Source organism: Lynx rufus, unplaced genomic scaffold (assembly GCF_022079265.1).
Source record: "Lynx rufus isolate CCGP_SWC_20201006 ecotype Redwood Valley unplaced genomic scaffold, mLynRuf1.p SCAF_4, whole genome shotgun sequence".
NCBI lineage: Eukaryota > Metazoa > Chordata > Mammalia > Carnivora > Felidae > Lynx > Lynx rufus.
The window spans coordinates 17,358,939-17,378,208 of record NW_025814856.1 but is presented as its reverse complement, the minus strand read 5'-3'; the positions used below and the strand labels follow the sequence as shown (position 1 = coordinate 17,378,208).

Below are 19,270 nucleotides of genomic sequence, written 5' to 3'. Positions count from 1 at the left end.
TCTAATATTTTTCCTCCCTGTTGTAAAGATAATATATGCTCTGAGTTTGAGACTATTTCAAGAAGTTTGGGACATTTAGAAAACTGAAAAGAAAGGAATAACATCTTATTACTTGGTACAAGGCAGATCCAGGTTTTGTGCTGTCTGAAGTTTATATAATGTAATATGAATATATATATAATTTATTTATATAAATATATAATTATAACTGCCATCTTTAAACAAAAGAATTTACAATTATGAAACCAAGTAGGTAGGAAAGTGAGGATCTGTTTAGATTGAAAAAAAATCAGAAGATACACATTTCAAAATCAGACAAATACTACAACTGCAGTACTTTTCCCCCTACATTTTGAGGCAGCATTTTGATTACCTCTTCTGTGACAACAGTGTTATAATGTTTCTATAGAAAGGGCATACAGTTGCTCCCCTAGGTTGATGCTCATCTGCTTTCTCTTGTTGACAACTTAGAACAGTTTCTTTCAGCTTCACAACTCATCCTATGCCATGTAAATTTTTAGAACGTTGTCAAATTTGGGAAACCTGTATCAAGTTTTTTTCACACCTGAGCTGGGAGACTTGGAGGCATTCAACTTTTTTTTTAAGTTGCCATTTTTAGGTGCACCTGGGTGGTTCAGTCTGTTAAGCCTCTGACTCTTGGTTTTGGCTCAGGTCATGATCTTACAGTTTTGTGAGTTTGAGCCCTGTGTTGGGTCTGTGCTGAGTGTGTGGAACCTGCTTGGGATTCTCCCTCTCTCCCTGCCTCTCTCCAATTCGTGCTGTCTCTCTCTCTGTCTTCCTCTCTCTCTCTCTGAAAAATAAATGTTAAAAGAAATAAAGTTGTCTTTTTTTAACATTTATTTATTTTGAGAGAGTGTGAGCAGGGGAGGGGCAGAGAGAGGAGAGAGGGAATCTCAAGCAGGGTTTTGCGCTGTCAGTGCAGAGCCCGATGCAGGGCTGGAACTCACAAACCATGAGATCATGACCTGCACCAGAATTAAGAGTTGGATGTTCAGCTGACTGAGCTACCCAGGTGTCCCAAGGCATACAGCATTTTTAATGCAGTGGCAGTGACGAAAGGGCCTTGGAAGGGGGTGGGACAGCCATGACCTCTGTGAGTAGCTGGTACTTTTTTAAATTTTTGTGTGTATGTGGTAAAATATACTTTACGTAAAATTTACCATTTTAACGATTTTTATTGTATGATTCAGTAGCATAGCTGGTACTTTTTGACAGTCTTTTTCTCTATAATTCTTTGGACATAGTTGAGACAATATAGATTATACAATTTTTATATCTTGCTTTCATTTAAAAGAGTATATCATAAGCATTTTTTCTCAGATTGTTTAAAAATTGTAAAATTGATAAACTTTTTATAATATCTCGATAGTTCATCATGCACTCTTCTGTTACTTGACATGGAAGTGAGTGCAATCACAATGGGGTATAAGAGATACCTTGATCTCTGTGGTGCAGCGGTGGGAGTTTTCCTGAGGTTGGTAGTTTGATGCCCTGTACTCAGATGGGTCAATCTGGTCAGCCTCTATCCTTGCCTCCCACAAGGCACATGTTGACAGCTTTCCTCTTACTTCCTGGCTTTATTTTGCTAAAACTCCTTTTTGTGTATTCATTTTGTTATCAGGGGTTGTGCCTCATCTGGTACCCAGCTTCCCCAGAAGTCCAGGTCATGCAGGGAATGATTTTCCTTCTGCATTGTCTTGCTGAGATAACTTACTTAAATAAAGCTGGATGGCAGACCCACCAGTGTTGCTGAAAGAGGCCTTCAGCAGAGACTCAGCACCAACCCATGGCCATTCTTTGCTTTGCCTGCAAAAGATGGGGATGATCATCTTGTAGTGATAACTTTGCAAAGTAAAAGGTTTGAGTCTTTGGGATGTGAACTTTGAACCAACACAGAATTTCTGATTGCTAGTTAGTATATTTGTTTTAAACTATGATAGAATTTTAATCTTCTTGAGGCCACATTTTTAAAGTTTATTCTTCAGTGACCATTCTTTCCCTGCCTGATTTTCTACAAGAGATAATTTTCCAGAAAGTTGATTGTCATTACATTAAGAGCTTAAGCTTTGTTTACATGAAATGTTTCCACATCACCAGGTCCCACATGAGTGTTAGGTGCAGAGTCCTTCATTTATTTATTTATTTTTTTAATTTTTTTTTTTCAACGTTTATTTATTTTTGGGACAGAGAGAGACAGAGCATGAACGGGGGAGGGTCAGAGAGAGAGGGAGACACAGAATCGGAAACAGGCTCCAGGCTCTGAGCCATCAGCCCAGAGCCTGACGCGCGGCTCGAACTCACGGACCGCGAGATCGTGACCTGGCTGAAGTCGGACGTTTAACCGACTGCGCCACCCAGGCGCCCCTTTTTTTTTTTTTTTTAATTTTTTTTTTCAACGTTTATTTATTTTTGGGACAGAGAGACAGAGCATGAACGGGGGAGGGTCAGAGAGAGAGGGAGACACAGAATCGGAAACAGGCAGAGTCCTTCATTTATATTCCTCAGTTATTGTAGACTTGATAGATGGGGAATTATAAATGCAAAATTAATACCAGTCGGTGCTCAGAATACATTTTTTAAGTGTGTTGCATGCCTCATTTTAATAATTGTACCCACTGTATGTATGATTGGTTTGGGTTTGGATAATTGCAGTGGTTGCCTTTTGAGTTCTCTGTGTGACAGATGTTCATGACGCAGTAGTGGTTTTTAGGCACATCCTGTGAAGTGCCTACTCTGTTCGTGTTCTTCTGGACTGTGGAGATTCAGCAGTGAACGGAGTGGTTAGAAATCTCTGATTTTATGGACCTTTGTTTTTTGGTGGGGTCAGGGTCAGGGATAACAAAAAATAAACAAGACAAATAATTAAAACATAGTATGTTACATAGTGATAGGTACTAAAGAGAAATAAAGCAGGGTTGTATAAGGGAGTGTGGACAGGGAGATATGTTACTTTCAGATGGGGTAGCTAATAAGGAAGGCCTCATTAAAGAAGTCATTTTGGGGCGCCTGGGTGGCTTAGTCGTTTGAGCGTCCAGCTTCAGCTCAGGTCATGATCTCACGGTCCATGGGTTCAAGCCCCGCGTCGGGCTCTGTGCTGACAGCTCAGAGCCTGGAGCCTGCTTCGGATTCTGTGTCTCCCTCTCTCTCTGACCCTCCCCCATTCATGCTCTGTCTCTCTCTGTCTCAAAAATAAATAAAACATTAAAAAAAAATTTTTAAAGAAGTCACATTTGTATGAAGAGCTGAGGAGGTAAGAGAGTAAGCCAAGGGGGTACCCAGGGGAAAAGTGTACAAAGCAGAGGGAATGGCAAGTGCAAAGGCTCTGAGGTGGGTGTATTCCAGGCATGTTTGAGAAATAACAAGGAAGCTAGTATAAGAGGAGCCGACTTGATGCTGATTTTTCTTTCCTTCTGGGTGTTTTACAATAAAGGCTTATTAAGGGCCTTCATGCTTCTGTTTTGCTTGATTGTAAAGGATGTTTTGCTTTGACTTTATAAGAATTAAAAAAGATAACCATGCAATTGGTTGTAGTCTGTGAGTAGGGGCGCCTGGGTGGTTCAGTCGGTTAAGAGTCCAATTCGTTTTTTTGTTTTTTTTTTTTACAATTTTTAAATTTTAACTTGTTTTATTTTTTATTTTTTAAAATTTACATCCAAATTAGTTAGCATATAGTGCAACAATGATTTCAGGAGTAGATTCCTTAGTGCCCCTTACCCATTTATCCCATCCCCCCTCCCACAACCCCTCCCGTAACTCTGTTTGTTCTGCATATTTATGAATCTCTTCTGTTTTGTCCCCCTCCCTGTTTTTATATTATTGTTTCCCTTCCCTTCTGTTCATCTGTTTTGTCTCTTAAAGTCTTCATATGGGTGAAGTAATATGATTTTTGTCTTTTTCTGACTAATTTCACTTACCATAATACCCTCCAGTTCCATCCACGTAGTTGCAAATGGCAAGATTTCATTATTTTTTTTGATTGCCAAGTAATACTCCATTGTATATATATACCACATCTTCTTTATCCATTCATCCATCGATGGACAAAGCGTCCAATTCTTTTTTTTTTTTTTTTTTTTAATTTTTTTTTTTTTTTCAACGTTTTTATTTATTTTTGGGACAGAGAGAGACAGAGCATGAACGGGGGAGGGGCAGAGAGAGAGGGAGACACAGAATCGGAAACAGGCTCCAGGCTCTGAGCCATCAGCCCAGAGCCTGACGCGGGGCTCGAACTCACAGACCGCGAGATCGTGACCTGGCTGAAGTCGGACGCTTAACCGACTGCGCCACCCAGGCGCCCCGAAAGCGTCCAATTCTTGATTTCAGCTCAGGTCATGAGCCCCAAGTCGATTTTCTGTCTCTGCCCCTCCCCACAGCTTGCGCACGCATGCTCATACTCTCTCAAAATAAATAAACTTAAAAAAAAAAATCTGCCAGTATTAAGAGCCTGATAAAAATTAGGCTTTCAAAGTGAGCAAATGGCTTTAGGATTAGCATTGGGTGTCATGGATTTACAAGGGGAAATTTGGCTATCTCTGAAAGTCTGTACCATCTGGCAATGCCTTCACAGAAAGGGAGGCGTCCGCACTTTGACCAAGATGGTGACCCAGGCTGACCTTGGCAGGAGTGACTCAAAAGATGCTCAGTGTAAGGCAAATGACCCGAGTGAGAACAGATGGGAAGGTAAATTTCATCCAGTGCATTTGCATGTAGAAACTATTTAAAAGCTAATACGATCTTTTTAAATACAATTTTTTTCTGATTATTAAAATAATATATACTTATGAAAATTTGGTAAATTAAAAAGTATAAGAAAAAATTTAATCCCTTTATTGAAGTGTAAATTATATACAATAAGATTCATCAATTTTAAGTCTAATTTTATGAGTTTTGACAAATTTATGCAGTCATATAATTACTGCCCCAGTCATAGCTAAAACACTGTCATTACCCCTAAAACTTCTCTTGGTCCCCTTTGCAGTAAATCCTATTCTCCTTCTGCAACTGCCTATCTACTTTCTATAGTTCTGCTTTTTCTAGAATTCTGTATAAATGGAATCTTATAGCACATAGTCTTTTCTGATTGGCTTTTTTTCACTTCTGATGCTTTTATGATGAATCTTTGTTGTTGCATGTATCAGTATATTCACTTTTATTACTGAATAATCTTGCATTATATGGATATACCACAGTTTGTTTATTCATTCACCCATTTGATGGATGTTTGGGTTTCCACCTTTTGGCTGCTGTAAATAGTGCCTCTATGATCATTCATGTATAAGCCTATGTGGACATTTGTTTTAATTTCTCTTAGGCATATGCATATGTAGGATTGTTGGGTCATATAATAAGTATATGTTGAACTTTCTAAGAAACCGCCAAATGTTTTCTGAAGCGGCTGTTACCTTTTTGCATTCCTACCAGCAGTGTTTAAGAGTTCAGTGACTGACCCTGGTGGTGGAATCATGGGTTATGTGCAGATGCCGTATGGTGGCGGCTGTGGGGCTCAGGGAGAGCAGGTGTAGATGGTGAGTGTTGATTTTCCACCATCAGGCCAGTGTGCCTCACAACATTCCCTATCACTGTCCAACCCTGGGGCTTTTCTTGAGGCAAATAAGTGGCCCCAGCAGACTCCATTTGTAGCCTCATTAAACTAAATTCTAGATGTGTGAGCTAACGGCTCAGGGCTTTTCATGAGTCATGGTTGTTTTATTTGCAATATTTTAGAAGCTAAGATTATTAAGGTGTTGTTTCCAGTAAATTCTTCAACCAGTTTGACAGATTTAGGGAGATGGACTGTGGAGGAAATCTGTGTCCTGTCCTAGGATGAATTATGTTGTTTTCCTTACCTGTTCAGAGTTCATGGGCCAATGTGAGGCAATGTGGAAAATAAAATAGATGCTAAATCTGAAGGCAGTATTTTGTTTTCCACCCCCCCCCCCCTTGGTACAGGGTCCACACATTGCATGGACATCTCAGTAACCATTAATACTCTACGATTCTTGGGAAACTGGGCCTTAGACTTTGGATGTTTAAAAACCATTGAGAGAACCCTCTGCTCAAACCACATGTGGAACAGAGAAAGAGCAGGTGAAAAAGCGGGTGTTTTGGGTACTTTTCTTCCTTCTGGCCAGGTTGAGGCCACTAATACGCTGCTCTGTAATCCTTGGGAAGTTTGATTTCTTCAATTTCCCACAGAGATAGGGCCTATAAGGGAAGCTAGACTGGAAGCTCCACTTCTTTGTCTGCACCCCAAATGTAAGAAATATGTAGTACAGTGAAGCCATACATATGTTCATATTGAGAGATTGAACATAATTGAAATAAAACAATCACAAAACAGGACTTACATTATTATGTGCAATACAATGATACTTTCTGTTTTTTAAGATTATTTATTTATTTTGAGAGAGAAAGGGAGAGAGGAGCGAGTGGGGGAGAGGCAGGCAGAGAGAGAGAGAGAGAGAGAGAGAGAGAGAGAGAGAGAGAGAGAGAGAGAGAGAGAGAGAATGAATCCCAAGAAGCCTCCGCACTTCAGTGCAGAGCCCGATGCAGGACTCAAACTCATGAACTATGAGATCATGACCTGAGTTGAAGTCAGACACTTAACTGACTGAGCCACCCAGGTGCCCCTATTTTTTTTCTATATGATTAAAACAAACTAGTATTCACTAATTGCATTACACCACCCACAGAGTAGAGATCTACTTCAGGCCTCTCTTCTCCATTTTAGAAACCAGAAAACTGGAACTCAGAGGGAGCCAGGGACTTGGAGTCTTTCTCTAAGCAATCGAGTGGCAGAAGTGGGACTGGAACCCGGCTTCACCTCATTACAGGATAATCACTTGTCTCCCTAACATCACCTCACATTTGGCAGTTTCCTCTGTCATCAGCTTGCCTCAGGCAAGGGTTGGCCTTCTTTTTCTTGCATCTCTACCCAAGATGATGATTACTCTCCAGTGAGCAATGTCCTACGGACTGCCAGAGTTGGGTGCTGCAGGGAGGGTGGCAAGGTGCCATGTCATACCCAGCAGCTAATGAATACACTGAGGACCTGGGAGTAGATGGAGACATTCACCTGGCCTTTTGGCCTCTAGCCACACTCCTGCACCATACTAGAGAGTGCTATGAAGGACCGGCTTTTGTTTTTGAGCTTTGGTGTGGAGGTGGGTAAAAGATGCCTGGAGAGAGATATTTTTCTATTTAATTGAGTAAATTTAAGGAATCTTGGACAGAGTTGGAAAGGGATTTGCATTGGTGTTAGCATTACTGACAACGAAAGCAGTTTATACTCGTATGAAACGTTTGGATTGTTTCTAAAGCCTGGACCATGAGGAGCATCTTGTGCAATAACAATTTAATAATTATGGTACCTGGTTCGTGCTTGGGTACTTACTGGCAGACCGACTGTGAGTCAGTACAGTAGCTTTCCTTTGGTATTGCTCGTACTCCTGAGGTCTTTTCAGTGGGTTATTATGAACTGGTCTGTGTAAACCTGGAGAAAGGGCTTGTGTGGCCAAGTATACCAGAGCTCCACCTTCTGGAGAGAGTCTGGAATGTCTGGAATGTACTCATTCTTTGAACTGATTGTCACAGAACCCTTCCCAGCACTTGCCCTCCTGAGGGCTTCTGTGATGCTGAGGTGGTGCCAGGAGAGGAATCAGGACCTTTGATTTTCATCTCTTTGCATTTGGCACCCACAGTCAGTTCTCTCTAAAAAGAGATTAATACCAGTTGAAACTCTTAAAGAGAACTTTATAAATATATAGGAAATAATACAAATATAAATATAAAACATAGGGGCGCATCTGGGTGGCTCAGTCGGTTGAACATCCAACTCTTGACTTCGGCTCAGGTCATGATCAGATCATGAGGTTGAGTCGTACATGGGGCTCTGCGTTAACAGTGTGGAGCCTGCTTGGGATTCTCTCTCTTCTCTCTCTGCTCATCCCCCACTTTTGCGTGCACGTGCGCGCTCTCTCTCTCTCTCTCTCAAAATAGTAAATAAACTTAAAAAATAAAAAATATAAGTACATGGTGAAGGCACTCTCACAACAGGCTAAGTGTCCCATGGATGTAGGAGTACTGTATGAAGGTACTAATGCCAGAGACCCTGGGCACTAGAGGTGGCCCTATGATGGCATCCAAAAGATTGAGGTTCATTTGGGAGCTTATTGTCCCTGGCCCTTCCCTCACCTCCCCAAAGCAGTGTCATTGTTTGCAACAGAGAGAATAGTGTCTTCCTCACAGAAGGTATCTCAAGGACCAAATGAGGTAAGTTCCTGTGATGAGCCAACAACATTTAATAGGTGCTTTACTCACCTTAGAGGACAGTGGACCCATCTTTAGCAGACCTATTCTTACCCAGCATGTCAGCTGGGGTAATGGAAACTGGAAGAGCTGCCATTAAAAACCCTGTATGGGGGTGCCTGGGTGGCTCAGTCAGTTGAGTGATCGACTTCGGCTCAGGTCATGATCTCACAGTTTGTGAGTTCAAGCCCCACGTCAGGCCTGGAGCCTGCTTCCGATTCTGGGTCTCCCTCTCCCTTTGCCCCTCCCCCTCTCATGCTCTGTCTCTCTCTGTCTCAGAAATAAACATAAAAGAAAAAAAAAAGTAAAAAAAAAAAACAAAACCCTGTATGTTTGATGAAATGGCCTACATGCTGTTAAGTAGTGGTAGTAGCAACCATGTAGTCTGTAAATTATAGACAGGAAACAGAACTAGCATGACATGCCTTGAAGTGGTTAACAATTGTGTAGAGGTTGCTTTGCTAAGATCTGGGGTGTTTAGTGATGCAAAGTCAGGTCTAAGGCCTAAACCTCAGAGTGGATGAGAGCCCTGATTACGGTAGGAGCACAGCTTTGGTTTAAAGGTGTGCCCCAGCTTTTGGAGATCAGGATAGAACTGATAAAAATAGTCAGTGACCTAGAACACCGTGTATCTTTTTAAATGGAGTTAGCCAGCCTTGATCAGTTGTTTTTAGATACAGACGTTAATCATTAAAGCTAGGCCCAAGCTCCACTGCTAATAAGGTTAATGGGGCTTGTCTTTGGCCTTGGGGTGGGGGTGGGGGGTGGACACCCTGGGGGAGTAGATCTTACTAGATGGTGACTAAGCAGGTTTTCCTTTTAACTGCATTTTATAAAAGTACAATTAACGACTAAGAGTAAACCCTAATGTAAACTATGATGATGTGTCAATGTGGGTTCATCATCATTTGTAACAAACGTACCACTATGGTGGGAGATATTGGTAATGGGGAAGGCAACACATGTGTGGGAGCATGTGGTTATGTGTGCAGTCAGTGTATCTTCCTCTCATTTTTGCTGTGGGCCTAAAACTACTCTAAAAAATAAAGTTAAAAATATATATGCATGGAGTTAATCTTATTAGAAAATGGTAAGATTTAATCTGAATTATTAGGCTTGAAATGGGACTTTACCTTATGTGGCTTTGCGTTTTTCCCGCCCATCTAACGCCGCTGTCGTGGTGGGAGGGCACTGGCTGTGTGGGTACACCTGGAGCCAGTCGCTGCCTGTCGGCATCTGGCCCCGCCCCGCGGGAGCTCTGGCTGTTTGTTTCTGCGGGAGAAGGCGGGAGAAGGCGGAGCCGGGGTGGGCGGCGTGGGTGGGGCCCGGCGAGAGCACAGGCTGCTTGTCTTTCCGCTGGAGGAAGGCTAGTGGCTCTAAGGCGGTTCCCAGGCCGCTTCCAATGCCAGTGTCTCTCTTTGCTTCCGGCAGAGCGTCCTGGCCCGCGCGACTGAGGAGTCAAAGCGAGACAGACGGACGCAGGGACAGACGACGGACGGAGGACTCGCTGGCCGCTGGACCCCGCCGCCTCCCCCTTCTTCCTGCCGCCTGCGTCTGGAGGATGAGCCCAGCCTTCAGGGCCATGGACGTGGAGCCCCGCACCAAGGGCGTCCTGCTGGAGCCTTTTGTCCACCAGGTCGGGGGGCACTCATGCGTGCTCCGCTTCAATGAGACGACCCTATGCAAGCCCCTGGTTCCGAGGGAGCACCAGTTCTACGAGACCCTCCCAGCTGAGATGCGCAAATTCACTCCCCAGTACAAAGGTGAGCCCCCGCTGCCATAGGGGTCTCCGCTGGCGAGGAGATGCAAGGCGGCACTTCGCAGCCGGGGAAGGCGCGGGCAGCTATCCCGGGAGCCCTCCCCTCCTTCCTCCCCACTCTGTGTTTTCCCTTCTCCTCTTGGCCCTCAGCCCAGCACCTCACACCCTCAGTTTGCAAGCCCTGGTAAGATTGCTTAATTCTGTTTTGTTTTGTGGATTTGTTTTGAGTTTATTTTTGGTGGAAGTGTAGTTGTGTTTTATGTTCAGGTATCTCTTGATCACAGTACCCCATAGGAGTCCCCCCACCCCCGCCCATGGGAGACAGCGGGGGAAGACTTTGGGAGGATTTTTCCCAGAATGCTTGCCGCCTGCTTTTTGTCCTCCAGGAAACCAGAAGCCCTGGTGATTAGGTAGGCTGGGAGCAGGGTTGAGTCAGATGGAATGCAGGAGTGGGAGGCCTGTGCTGATTAGCTGAAACCCTTTGCTATTACGGAATGTCCCTGAAATTGCAATGTTATGGCAACTCTTTGATTCACATGTGGTGACTCTCTCTTTCTTTTTATAATGCATTTTTGGGGGGACAGCATTAGCCATCATCATGGTGTGGACTTTCCTGGGAATGGGGGATATTTTGTAAATCAAAGAACCCATTAAGGAAATTAAATTTACATTGCCTGGTTGTACAAAAGACTCTTGAACAACTTAGGTTCTTCTGGGACTGTTGAAACATGCTCTTTGAAGACAGAATGTACTGGGCGCCTCTCTCTGTACTCTGTGAATATGCATGTGTGTTGTGGTTGGGGGTGGGGGAGTTGAAGGCCCTCACTTGGTCCTTCTCTGTTGTTTTTTCCAGGACAAAGCCAAAGGCCCCTTGTTAGCTGGCCACCCTTGTCCCCCTTTTCCCCCTGGTTGTTTCCCCGTGGCCACAGGGAAGTGTGGTCCCCTGAATTCCCTACCCAGGCTCCTCTGCTCCTCTGCGCCCAAAGACAGGGACCACCTCAGAAGTGTCATCTCTCTCTGAGCACGCATTCCCCTGCAGCAAGCGAGCAAGCGGGCGGGCAGCAAGGACTGAGCAAATTGAGTGATCCCAGGCCAGAGAGGCCTGGGAGGAAAGGTGTTCAGCCAGTCGGTTGTAAGGCGCTCGTCGGCACCTGCTGAAACGCTCCCACCTGACAGCCCCCTCCTCAAAGACTGTCTAATTACACATGGCAGGTTCTAGAGACTCAAGGGGGAGAGCTGCTTTCAAGGCCACCATGCGTCTGTGCTCCCGGCCCAACCTTATTTGCCTTGTGTTCATTTTGTTCTTTTGTGACTGCAAAGACCAATAAAGTAACATGTTTGAGGACAAAAGGCTTGGGGTGCCCACCCGTGTGGGGGTGCTGCAAGAAGCCTTTGCTAGGGTGTCTGTTGTGCTGTGTGGTTTGTTTTGTTTGCTCCTTTATTATTTTGTTTTGCTTGCCCAGTCTTCCCTTACCCTTGGACCCTTCTTACCCTTCAGGGCAAACCTTTGTTCCCAGTGTTCAGGCTCTGCTTTAAAGCAAGTCTCAGGCCGCCGGAGTTTCTGTTTAGGGCATCAAAAATTCCCGTAAGATATAAAGAGCAAATGTTTTTACGTCTCTTTTAGGATTAGAAGAATTACATAAAATTTAATAAACATTTTCAATAATGGAAAAATGTGTCTTGTAATTCTTTGGCTCTTGCCTTGTTGAGTGCATCAGAGAGGAAGACTCTCGGCCATGTTTGCTCCCTAATCGCTTGTCTTGTATGGTGTCATCTTTTCTAGCTGTTTTGATATTTGTTAGGTTTGCAGATGAGTTTGGGGCCTCTGGCAACATAGAGACTAAGGAACAGGGTAAGAAAAAACCAAATGTTACAATCATGTTATTTATAACACATCATCTTTGGAATTAAAAGTTCTTTCTGCTCCTCACCCCCCTTCCAGGTGTGGTATCAGTTCGCTTTGAAGAAGATGAAGACAGGAACTTGTGTTTAATAGCATATCCATTAAAAGGGGACCACGGAATTGTGGACAGTGTAGACAATTCAGACTGTGAACCAAAAAGTAAGCTTCTGAGGTGGACAAACAAAAAACATCACGTCCTAGAGACAGAAAAGAGCCCCAAGGACTGGGTGAGACAGCACCGGAAAGAGGAGAAGATGAAAAGGTGGGTATAAACTGAGAGGGGAACCCTGGACTCTATGGGAGGGGAGGTGTCATGGGATCTTAGTTATAGTCCGGTCGTCTGGAGCTAGAGACTCAAACGATGGTGCCTTGTCACTCAGTGGCCAGTTCCCACATGGCAGCTTCTTTGTAATGATTCTGGGTTAGGTCATGCCATTTTGGGTAAACAGCTACAGTGGCAGCTGTAAAAGAGTTTTAGTCACTCATTGCTCCTGCAGCTGCCCTGTGCCAGGCCCTGTGCTACATCCTGGGGATGTCGCAGTGGCCAGGGTAGGAACTATCCCATCACCTCAAGTTGCTCATTGATGGTGGGAGACAAAATGGTCAGTTGGGCATCCCCGGAATGTAGGATCCACTGACACAGAGCCTTCCAAGAGCCGGTTCTTGGCAGAACTGGTAAAAATATAAATAATATATAAAAATTGAGAAGTGTTTATAATGTGGCTAAGTAGGTTGGCTTATTCCCATGGGATTTCAGTTCAGCTTTTCCCAGTCTCCAGCATTTGGAATCAGGGAACTTGGATGTAGCAGAAGCCAGGGGACAGTACTGCCTAGAAAAAAAGGGCAGTGAAGGCTGCTTGGGGGTGGGGGGGTGTGCAGTGGTGGAGGCAGAGGCTGTTCTTGCATCTTAGGTTCTCTTGCTATAGAAAAAACAGTGATCTGGCCCTTTAATTTTTTCAAAGTCAACTTTCTTGAGGTATAATCCACTTAGAATAAAATGTATCCATTTGAAGTGTTCAATGTGTACACTAAAACCACCACCACATCAAGATCTCAAACTTCCCGTCACTCCAAAAGTTTCTTCATGCCTCTTTGGCCCTGAATTCTGATAAGATGTTGTGATTTATTGGCTCCTTGTCTCTTTACAGCCATAAGTTAGAAGAAGAATTTGAGTGGCTAAAGAAATCTGAAGTCTTGTACTACAGCGTAGAGAAAAAGGGGAATGTCAGTTCCCAGCTTAAACACTATAACCCCTGGAGCATGAAGTGTCACCAGCAACAGTTACAGAGAATGAAGGAGAATGCAAAACATCGGAACCAATACAGTATCCTTTGCTCACAGGGTATCTTTGCCTTGGGGATAGGGGAGGGTAAGTGAGATCCTAGGAGCTCAGAGAGGTTGGGTTTATTTTCTAGTCATGGTTGTGCCAGGGCACCCTTTGTGGTAACCATAGGCAAATAGCACTCCCTCAGGAACAAGGGCTGGTCTGGGAATACAGGTGAGGGCCACCTCATGGAGGAACCAACCTGCATCAGGGAGGCTTTAGCCTAGAGTGCAAGGGGCTGGTTTGTGTTTTCAGACTCCTACAGAAGTCCCCAGATAGTGCTTCCTGCCAAGAATGGGAGTGGCAGGTGGGTGCTTACCTTTCAATCCTGGTTCAGCAGACTGGCACATGAATAAAGCATGGGGCTTCCCCCCCACCCCCCAGCTTTTTTTTTTACTTAGTGATTTCTTTTTAATTTAATTGATTTATTTAGTTTTTAAAGTTAGTTTATTTTGAGAGTGAGTGTATGTGCATGCATGAGCAGGGAAGGGGCAAAGAGAGTTCCCAAGCAGGCTCTGTGCTGTTAGCACAGGACTCTATTCCAGGAACCGTGAGATCATGACCTGAGCTGAAACACAGGTGCCCCTTCTTTCTTTTTTTAATCTTGAGGGGGTAGTTCCTCAGAATTGAGTATGTTTTATTTTTTTTTTTTTAACTTTTTACTAGGGAAAATTTTACACATATTAAACATAGAATAATACTTTGAACTTATAAGTACCAGTCACCCAGTTTCGGTGATTAACCTACTTATGTCAGTCTTGGGCTGTGACTGTCTCTTATACCCAGCATCCCCCAGCCGAGCTGTTTCTTTCTCCCTTTCCCTTTTTCCCTTTCCCCCTTTCTCCCTTTCCCTTTCTCTTTTCCTTTCTCCCTTTCCCTTTCTTCCTCTCCTCTCCTGTCCTCTCCCCTCCCCTCTTTTCCTTTCTTCCAGAGGGAGGGAAGGAAAGGAGAGAAAATCCTAAGCAGGCCCCCGTGCTGTAAGCATGGAGCCCAGTGTGGGTTTTGAACCCATGAACCATGAGGTCATGACCTGAGCTGAAACTAAGAGTCAAATACTCAACTGACTAGCCACCCAGGTGCCCCCAACCGAGCTCTTTCTGAAGTGTCTCCTGTGTCATTGCATCCATACACATCTCATCATGCATCTTTAAGAGATAGGGGTTTTCTTTTAATTAAGTTAGAAAACGAGAACGAGTGGGGAAGGGGCAGAGAGAGAGAGAGAGAGAGAGAGAGAGAGAGAGAGAGAGGATCCCAAGCAGGCTCTACACTGTCAGCTCAGAGTCCGATGCGAGCTCAAACTCAAGAACTGTGAGATGATGACCTGAACCGAGATCAGGGGTTGGACGCTTAACTGACTGAGCCACCCAGGCGCCCCAAGACAAGGGAATTTTTAAGATGTGAGCTCCTTAAAACTGGACAGTAGTGGGGCGCCTGGGTGGCGCAGTCGGTTGAGCGTCCGACTTCAGCCAGGTCACGATCTCGCGGTCCGTGAGTTCGAGCCCCGCGTCAGGCTCTGGGCTGATGGCTCGGAGCCTGGAGCCTGTTTCTGATTCTGTGTCTCCCTCTCTCTCTGCCCCTCCCCCGTTCATGCTCTGTCTCTCTCTGTCCCAAAAATAAATAAACGTTGAAAAAAAAAAAATTAAAAAAAAAAAAAACTGGACAGTAGTGCCTTATTGTCAAGCATCTAGTTTGTGTCCACATTTTCCTAATTGTCTCATAAATATGTTTTTATTGACGGTTGGTTTGAATGGAGAGCCAAGTGAAGTCCACACATTTTTGGTTGAAACGTTTAAGTCTTTTTAAATACCCTTTTTATTTTTTCATCTTGGAAATTTCTTGTCAAAGAAACTAGGTCTTCTAAACTTTCCCACCATCTGAATTTTACTGATTACATCCCTGTGGTCTTTTACATGTTACTCTTTTCTCTTTGTTTCCATTAGGTTTTGATAATTTGATCTAGAGGCTTGGTCAGATTTAGGTTCAGTTTTGGGGTAGGTGGGAGCTAGGATCCCTTGGAAATGGTAGTGGCCATCAGGAGGTGCAGTATTTGTCTGTCTTGCCTGTGTTGCTATTGCCTTAGATCCATTTTTTCATTAGGCACTTTTCTAATTTTGTCATTCCTTCTTAGCTGGAATCTGTAAAGATAAACTTTTTCTCATCAATTATATGCTTATACTGAGGTATAGTTTATATAGGAAAGGTAGATTATTTACTGATTATTTGGAATAATGGGTGGGTTTTTTAACATCCATTCAAAATGCCAGTGGGTTTTTCAGCATTATTATGAACCTGTGAATTTAGACATATTTGATGCGGTTTTAGTCCGTTGCAGTTTTATCTTTACTGATGCACAGATTCTTCCATGTTTTGTTTTGCCTTTTAAAATAGGCTCTTGAGAAGCACCTGGGTGGCTCAGTTGGTAAGCGTCCAACTTCGGCTCAGGTCATGATCTCATGGCTGGAGAGTTCAACCCCCGCGTCAGGCTCTGTGCTGACAGCTCAGAGCCTGGAGCCTGCTTTGAATTCTGTGTCTCCCTCTCTCTCTGCCCCTCCCCTACTCATGCTCTGTCTCTCAAAAATAAATAAACATTTAAAAAAATTTTTTTTCGTACTTTAAAATAGGCTCTCGAGTCCTTCTGACACAATCATAGTAGTCTGTGACGACTCTCTTACTTTCTGGTATGAAAAGATGGCCCAGGGTCATGTATATTTCCTACTCCAGATGTGAGTTCAGTCATTCCTCTGAGGCAGGAGTTACAAACCTGCTCAGTAGAGGGCCAGATAGTAAATGTTTCTGGCTTCACAGGCTGAAGCTGCCACACCTCTGCCACTGTAGCTTGAAAGTAGTCCTAGATAATCATGTAAATGAATGAGCATGACTATACCCCAATGAAACTGTTTATGATCACCAAGATTTGCATATCATTTAATTTTCCATGTGTCATGAAGTATTATGCATATTTTTTGACAACTTAAAATTTTAAGAACGATTTCTAGTTCATAGGCTGTACAACAAGTAGCCATAGTTCACCAATCCCTGCCCTAGGAAAACTGGTCTGGACACTAAGGGTGCTCACACAACTATCTGGTCATTGTTTCTAGACCTTTTCAGTGCCACACAGCTGGGAAATACACTTATTTTATTTAAAAAAAAAAAAGGTTTTTTTAATGTTTATTCACCCTTGAGAGAGACAGAGACAGAATGCAAGTGGGTTAGGGGCAGAGAGAGAGGGAGACACAGAATCCAAAGCAGGCTCCAGGCTCTGAGCTGTCAGCACAGAGCCTGACGCAAGGCTCGAACTCACAAGCTGTGCAATCATGACTTGAACCGAAGTCGGATGCTCAACTGACTGAGCCACCCAGGCGCCCCCGCATTTATTTTAAAGAGAAAATTTTTCATGAGTTTATGCAGATATTTCCAGTTCACATAGAAGGTTATGGGATTTATTTATTTGATGTTCTGTTTGAAACTTAGGACAGTGTGAAACCCTGTTCCTATACCTTGTTGAGTTGTGGCAGTGCCGTATGTATGTCGCCCAGGCCTATGTTGAGTGCGGGTGCAGGCGGTCCTCATGCCAGTTCCCTGACAAGAATTCAGTTCTTTGATTTTAGCTCTCTAGTCAGCCTTGGGCTCCCTACATGGGGGATAGCAGGACTGATGGGGCCTTCTGTGGACCTGGGCTTTTCTGAGGCACTGTGTGCAGGCATTGTGCCCTGGAGTGCCAAAGCCCCCATGCAGCAGCACCTTTTCTTTAGAGGGAGGATTGTCCTTAACCACTCAGAATTCATCTTACTGGAAAATCTGACTTCCCGTTATGAGGTGCCTTGTGTCCTGGACCTCAAGATGGGTACCCGCCAGCATGGTGATGATGCTTCAGAGGAGAAGGCAGCCAACCAGATCCGCAAGTGCCAGCAGAGCACATCTGCTGTCATCGGTGTCCGTGTGTGTGGCATGCAGGTGAGGGGAGTGCTGGTGCATACCACGGGCTGGCTAGGGCATCCAGTAGCTTCTACTCTCCACCGTGGGCATAGTCCTGCTGTTTTCTCAAGATTTCAGCATGGCTGAGTGAGTCTGTTGCTTTCTGGTTAGAAAAAAAAAGCATGCATGCCTCGGTGAACTGTCTGGGGCTGAGCTGGTTGACTGAGTCCAGAGTCTCTGGACAGGAGTGGGAATGAAGGCAAGATGGTTAGGCCTTCTCCACCAACTGATATGCTAAGCAGGGGTCTGAGGACAGAACCAGGTCAGAGGGCTGCATCCTGAGTGGTGGTAGATCAGAAAGGGTATTGCCTTGTATGACTGGTGTACTTAACAGGTTAAAGGATCTGATCCAGGGGTGTCCTATTGCTGCTGTTCCCCAGGGTCCAGGCTCTGAGACAGCTGTCAGCACCTAACCTGCTGGTCTCTTCCCACAGGTGTACCAGGCAGGGAGTGGGCAGCTTATGTTCATGAACAAGTACCACGGACGAAAGCTGTCAGTGCAGGGCTTCAAGGAGGCACTTTTCCAATTTTTCCACAATGGTCGGTATCTGCGCCGTGAACTCCTAGGCCCTGTGCTTAAGAAGCTGGCTGAGCTCAAAGCCATTTTGGAGCGACAGGAGTCCTACCGCTTCTACTCAAGCTCCCTATTGGTCATCTATGATGGCAAAGAATGGCCTGAGGTGGCCCTGGACTCAGATGCTGAGGACTTGGAGGACCTGTCTGAGGAGTCAGCTGACGAGTCTGCAGGTGCCTATGCCTACAAGCCCATCGGCACCAGCTCAGTGGACGTGCGCATGATCGACTTTGCACACACCACCTGCAGGCTGTATGGCGAGGACAGCGTGGTACATGAGGGCCAGGATGCTGGCTATATCTTCGGGCTCCAGAGCCTCATAGACATTGTCACAGAGATAAGCGAGGAAAGTGGGGAGTGAGTTTGCTGGCTGCACCAGCACCTGAGAGACTCTCTGTGTCCCAGGCACAGCTGTGCTGCGTCGGGGAGGAGGCCAGTATGGCCAGGCGTTGGCCCCTGCAGCCTGGAGCTGATGTGCAGAGGCCTCTGTGAGTCCCAGCCTGAGCCAGCCCCAATCGCGTTCGGAGTCTTTTATTTATTTTATTTCTTCAACATTCCACATTTGATGATGCAGATACCTCTTTCTTCCCTGAGTGTAAATGTTCTAATACAAATCTTTTTGTTAATTGTACACAGTGCTGCTGTCGTTCTTAAGTAGGGGCAGGCAGCCAGACCCCATCCCAGCCCTCATAATCCTGACACGTTCTGTGTCCTCCACCTTAGCCCAGGAATATTCTCCTTGCCACTGCCCCCACCTCACGGGCCCTGAGGTCACCCAAAGAGGACCTCCACACATATAACCTTAGGTTCCTTTTGGGTCTGTGCTGGCCTAGTGTCCCAGCATCCCCTAAGAACTACGTGACCCTTGATACAGGTCTTTTCCTGTCCTCCATGCAACTTAAGCCAAAGTTGGGCAGCAGGTGTGCCAGACCTTGGATCCATCTCCTGGACCACTGGCAGCAGCTAATTGGCTGGTCATTGTGATGTCAGATGTCCTGGAGCCAAACCAAGGCCTCAGGTAGCTGCCAGGCTCTGGTCTTTTGGCGATGGTGGGCTCCATGGTAGAAGGTCCCAGCAGGATGAGGGGGTGGGGGTCCCAGTGAGAAAGGGTGTTCCAGGCAGGGGGGTCCTCTTAACCAAACCTCTTGTCACCACTGCAACCCACAACTATGCCAATCTCCTGTCCTAAGCAGCTGTAGCCAGGGCGGCCCCGAAGAGAGCTACTTCTGTGCTAGGAGGGTTACTGGGAGGTGTGGCAGGAGGTCTTGAACTGCAGAACCAGACACCAGGGAGAAGGGCAGACCCAGTGCCAAGAAGGTAGGGTCTTGATGTCCAGTTCTATCAGCCCCACACTCCTTTCTGAAGCCCACTGTGCCTCTGTGTACTATGTCCCCAAATGCCAAC

The 19,270-nt window shown here is 45.0% G+C and overlaps 1 protein-coding gene and 1 long non-coding RNA gene across 3 annotated transcripts in view; both read left to right on the top strand.

Moving 5' to 3' along the window:
• The window catches only part of IP6K2 (inositol hexakisphosphate kinase 2), a 31,466-nt gene extending 12,969 nt beyond the window's left edge, over window positions 1-18,497 (top strand). For both annotated transcript variants that reach the window (XM_047095463.1, XM_047095462.1), the window contains exons 2-6: window positions 9,760-10,091; window positions 12,030-12,252; window positions 13,139-13,314; window positions 17,096-17,271; window positions 17,727-18,497. In XM_047095463.1, coding sequence (XP_046951419.1) covers window positions 9,890-10,091; window positions 12,030-12,252; window positions 13,139-13,314; window positions 17,096-17,271; window positions 17,727-18,227 — 1,278 coding nt within the window. In that variant the 5' untranslated portion in view covers window positions 9,760-9,889 and the 3' untranslated portion in view covers window positions 18,228-18,497. The remainder of the gene's footprint in view (window positions 1-9,759; window positions 10,092-12,029; window positions 12,253-13,138; window positions 13,315-17,095; window positions 17,272-17,726) is intronic.
• Window positions 10,114-11,488, top strand: LOC124523644 (uncharacterized). Its single transcript, XR_006965058.1, has 2 exons — window positions 10,114-10,497; window positions 10,941-11,488. It is a non-coding gene; the product is annotated as an uncharacterized LOC124523644 (long non-coding RNA).
• Window positions 18,498-19,270: the final 773 nt, after the last annotated feature.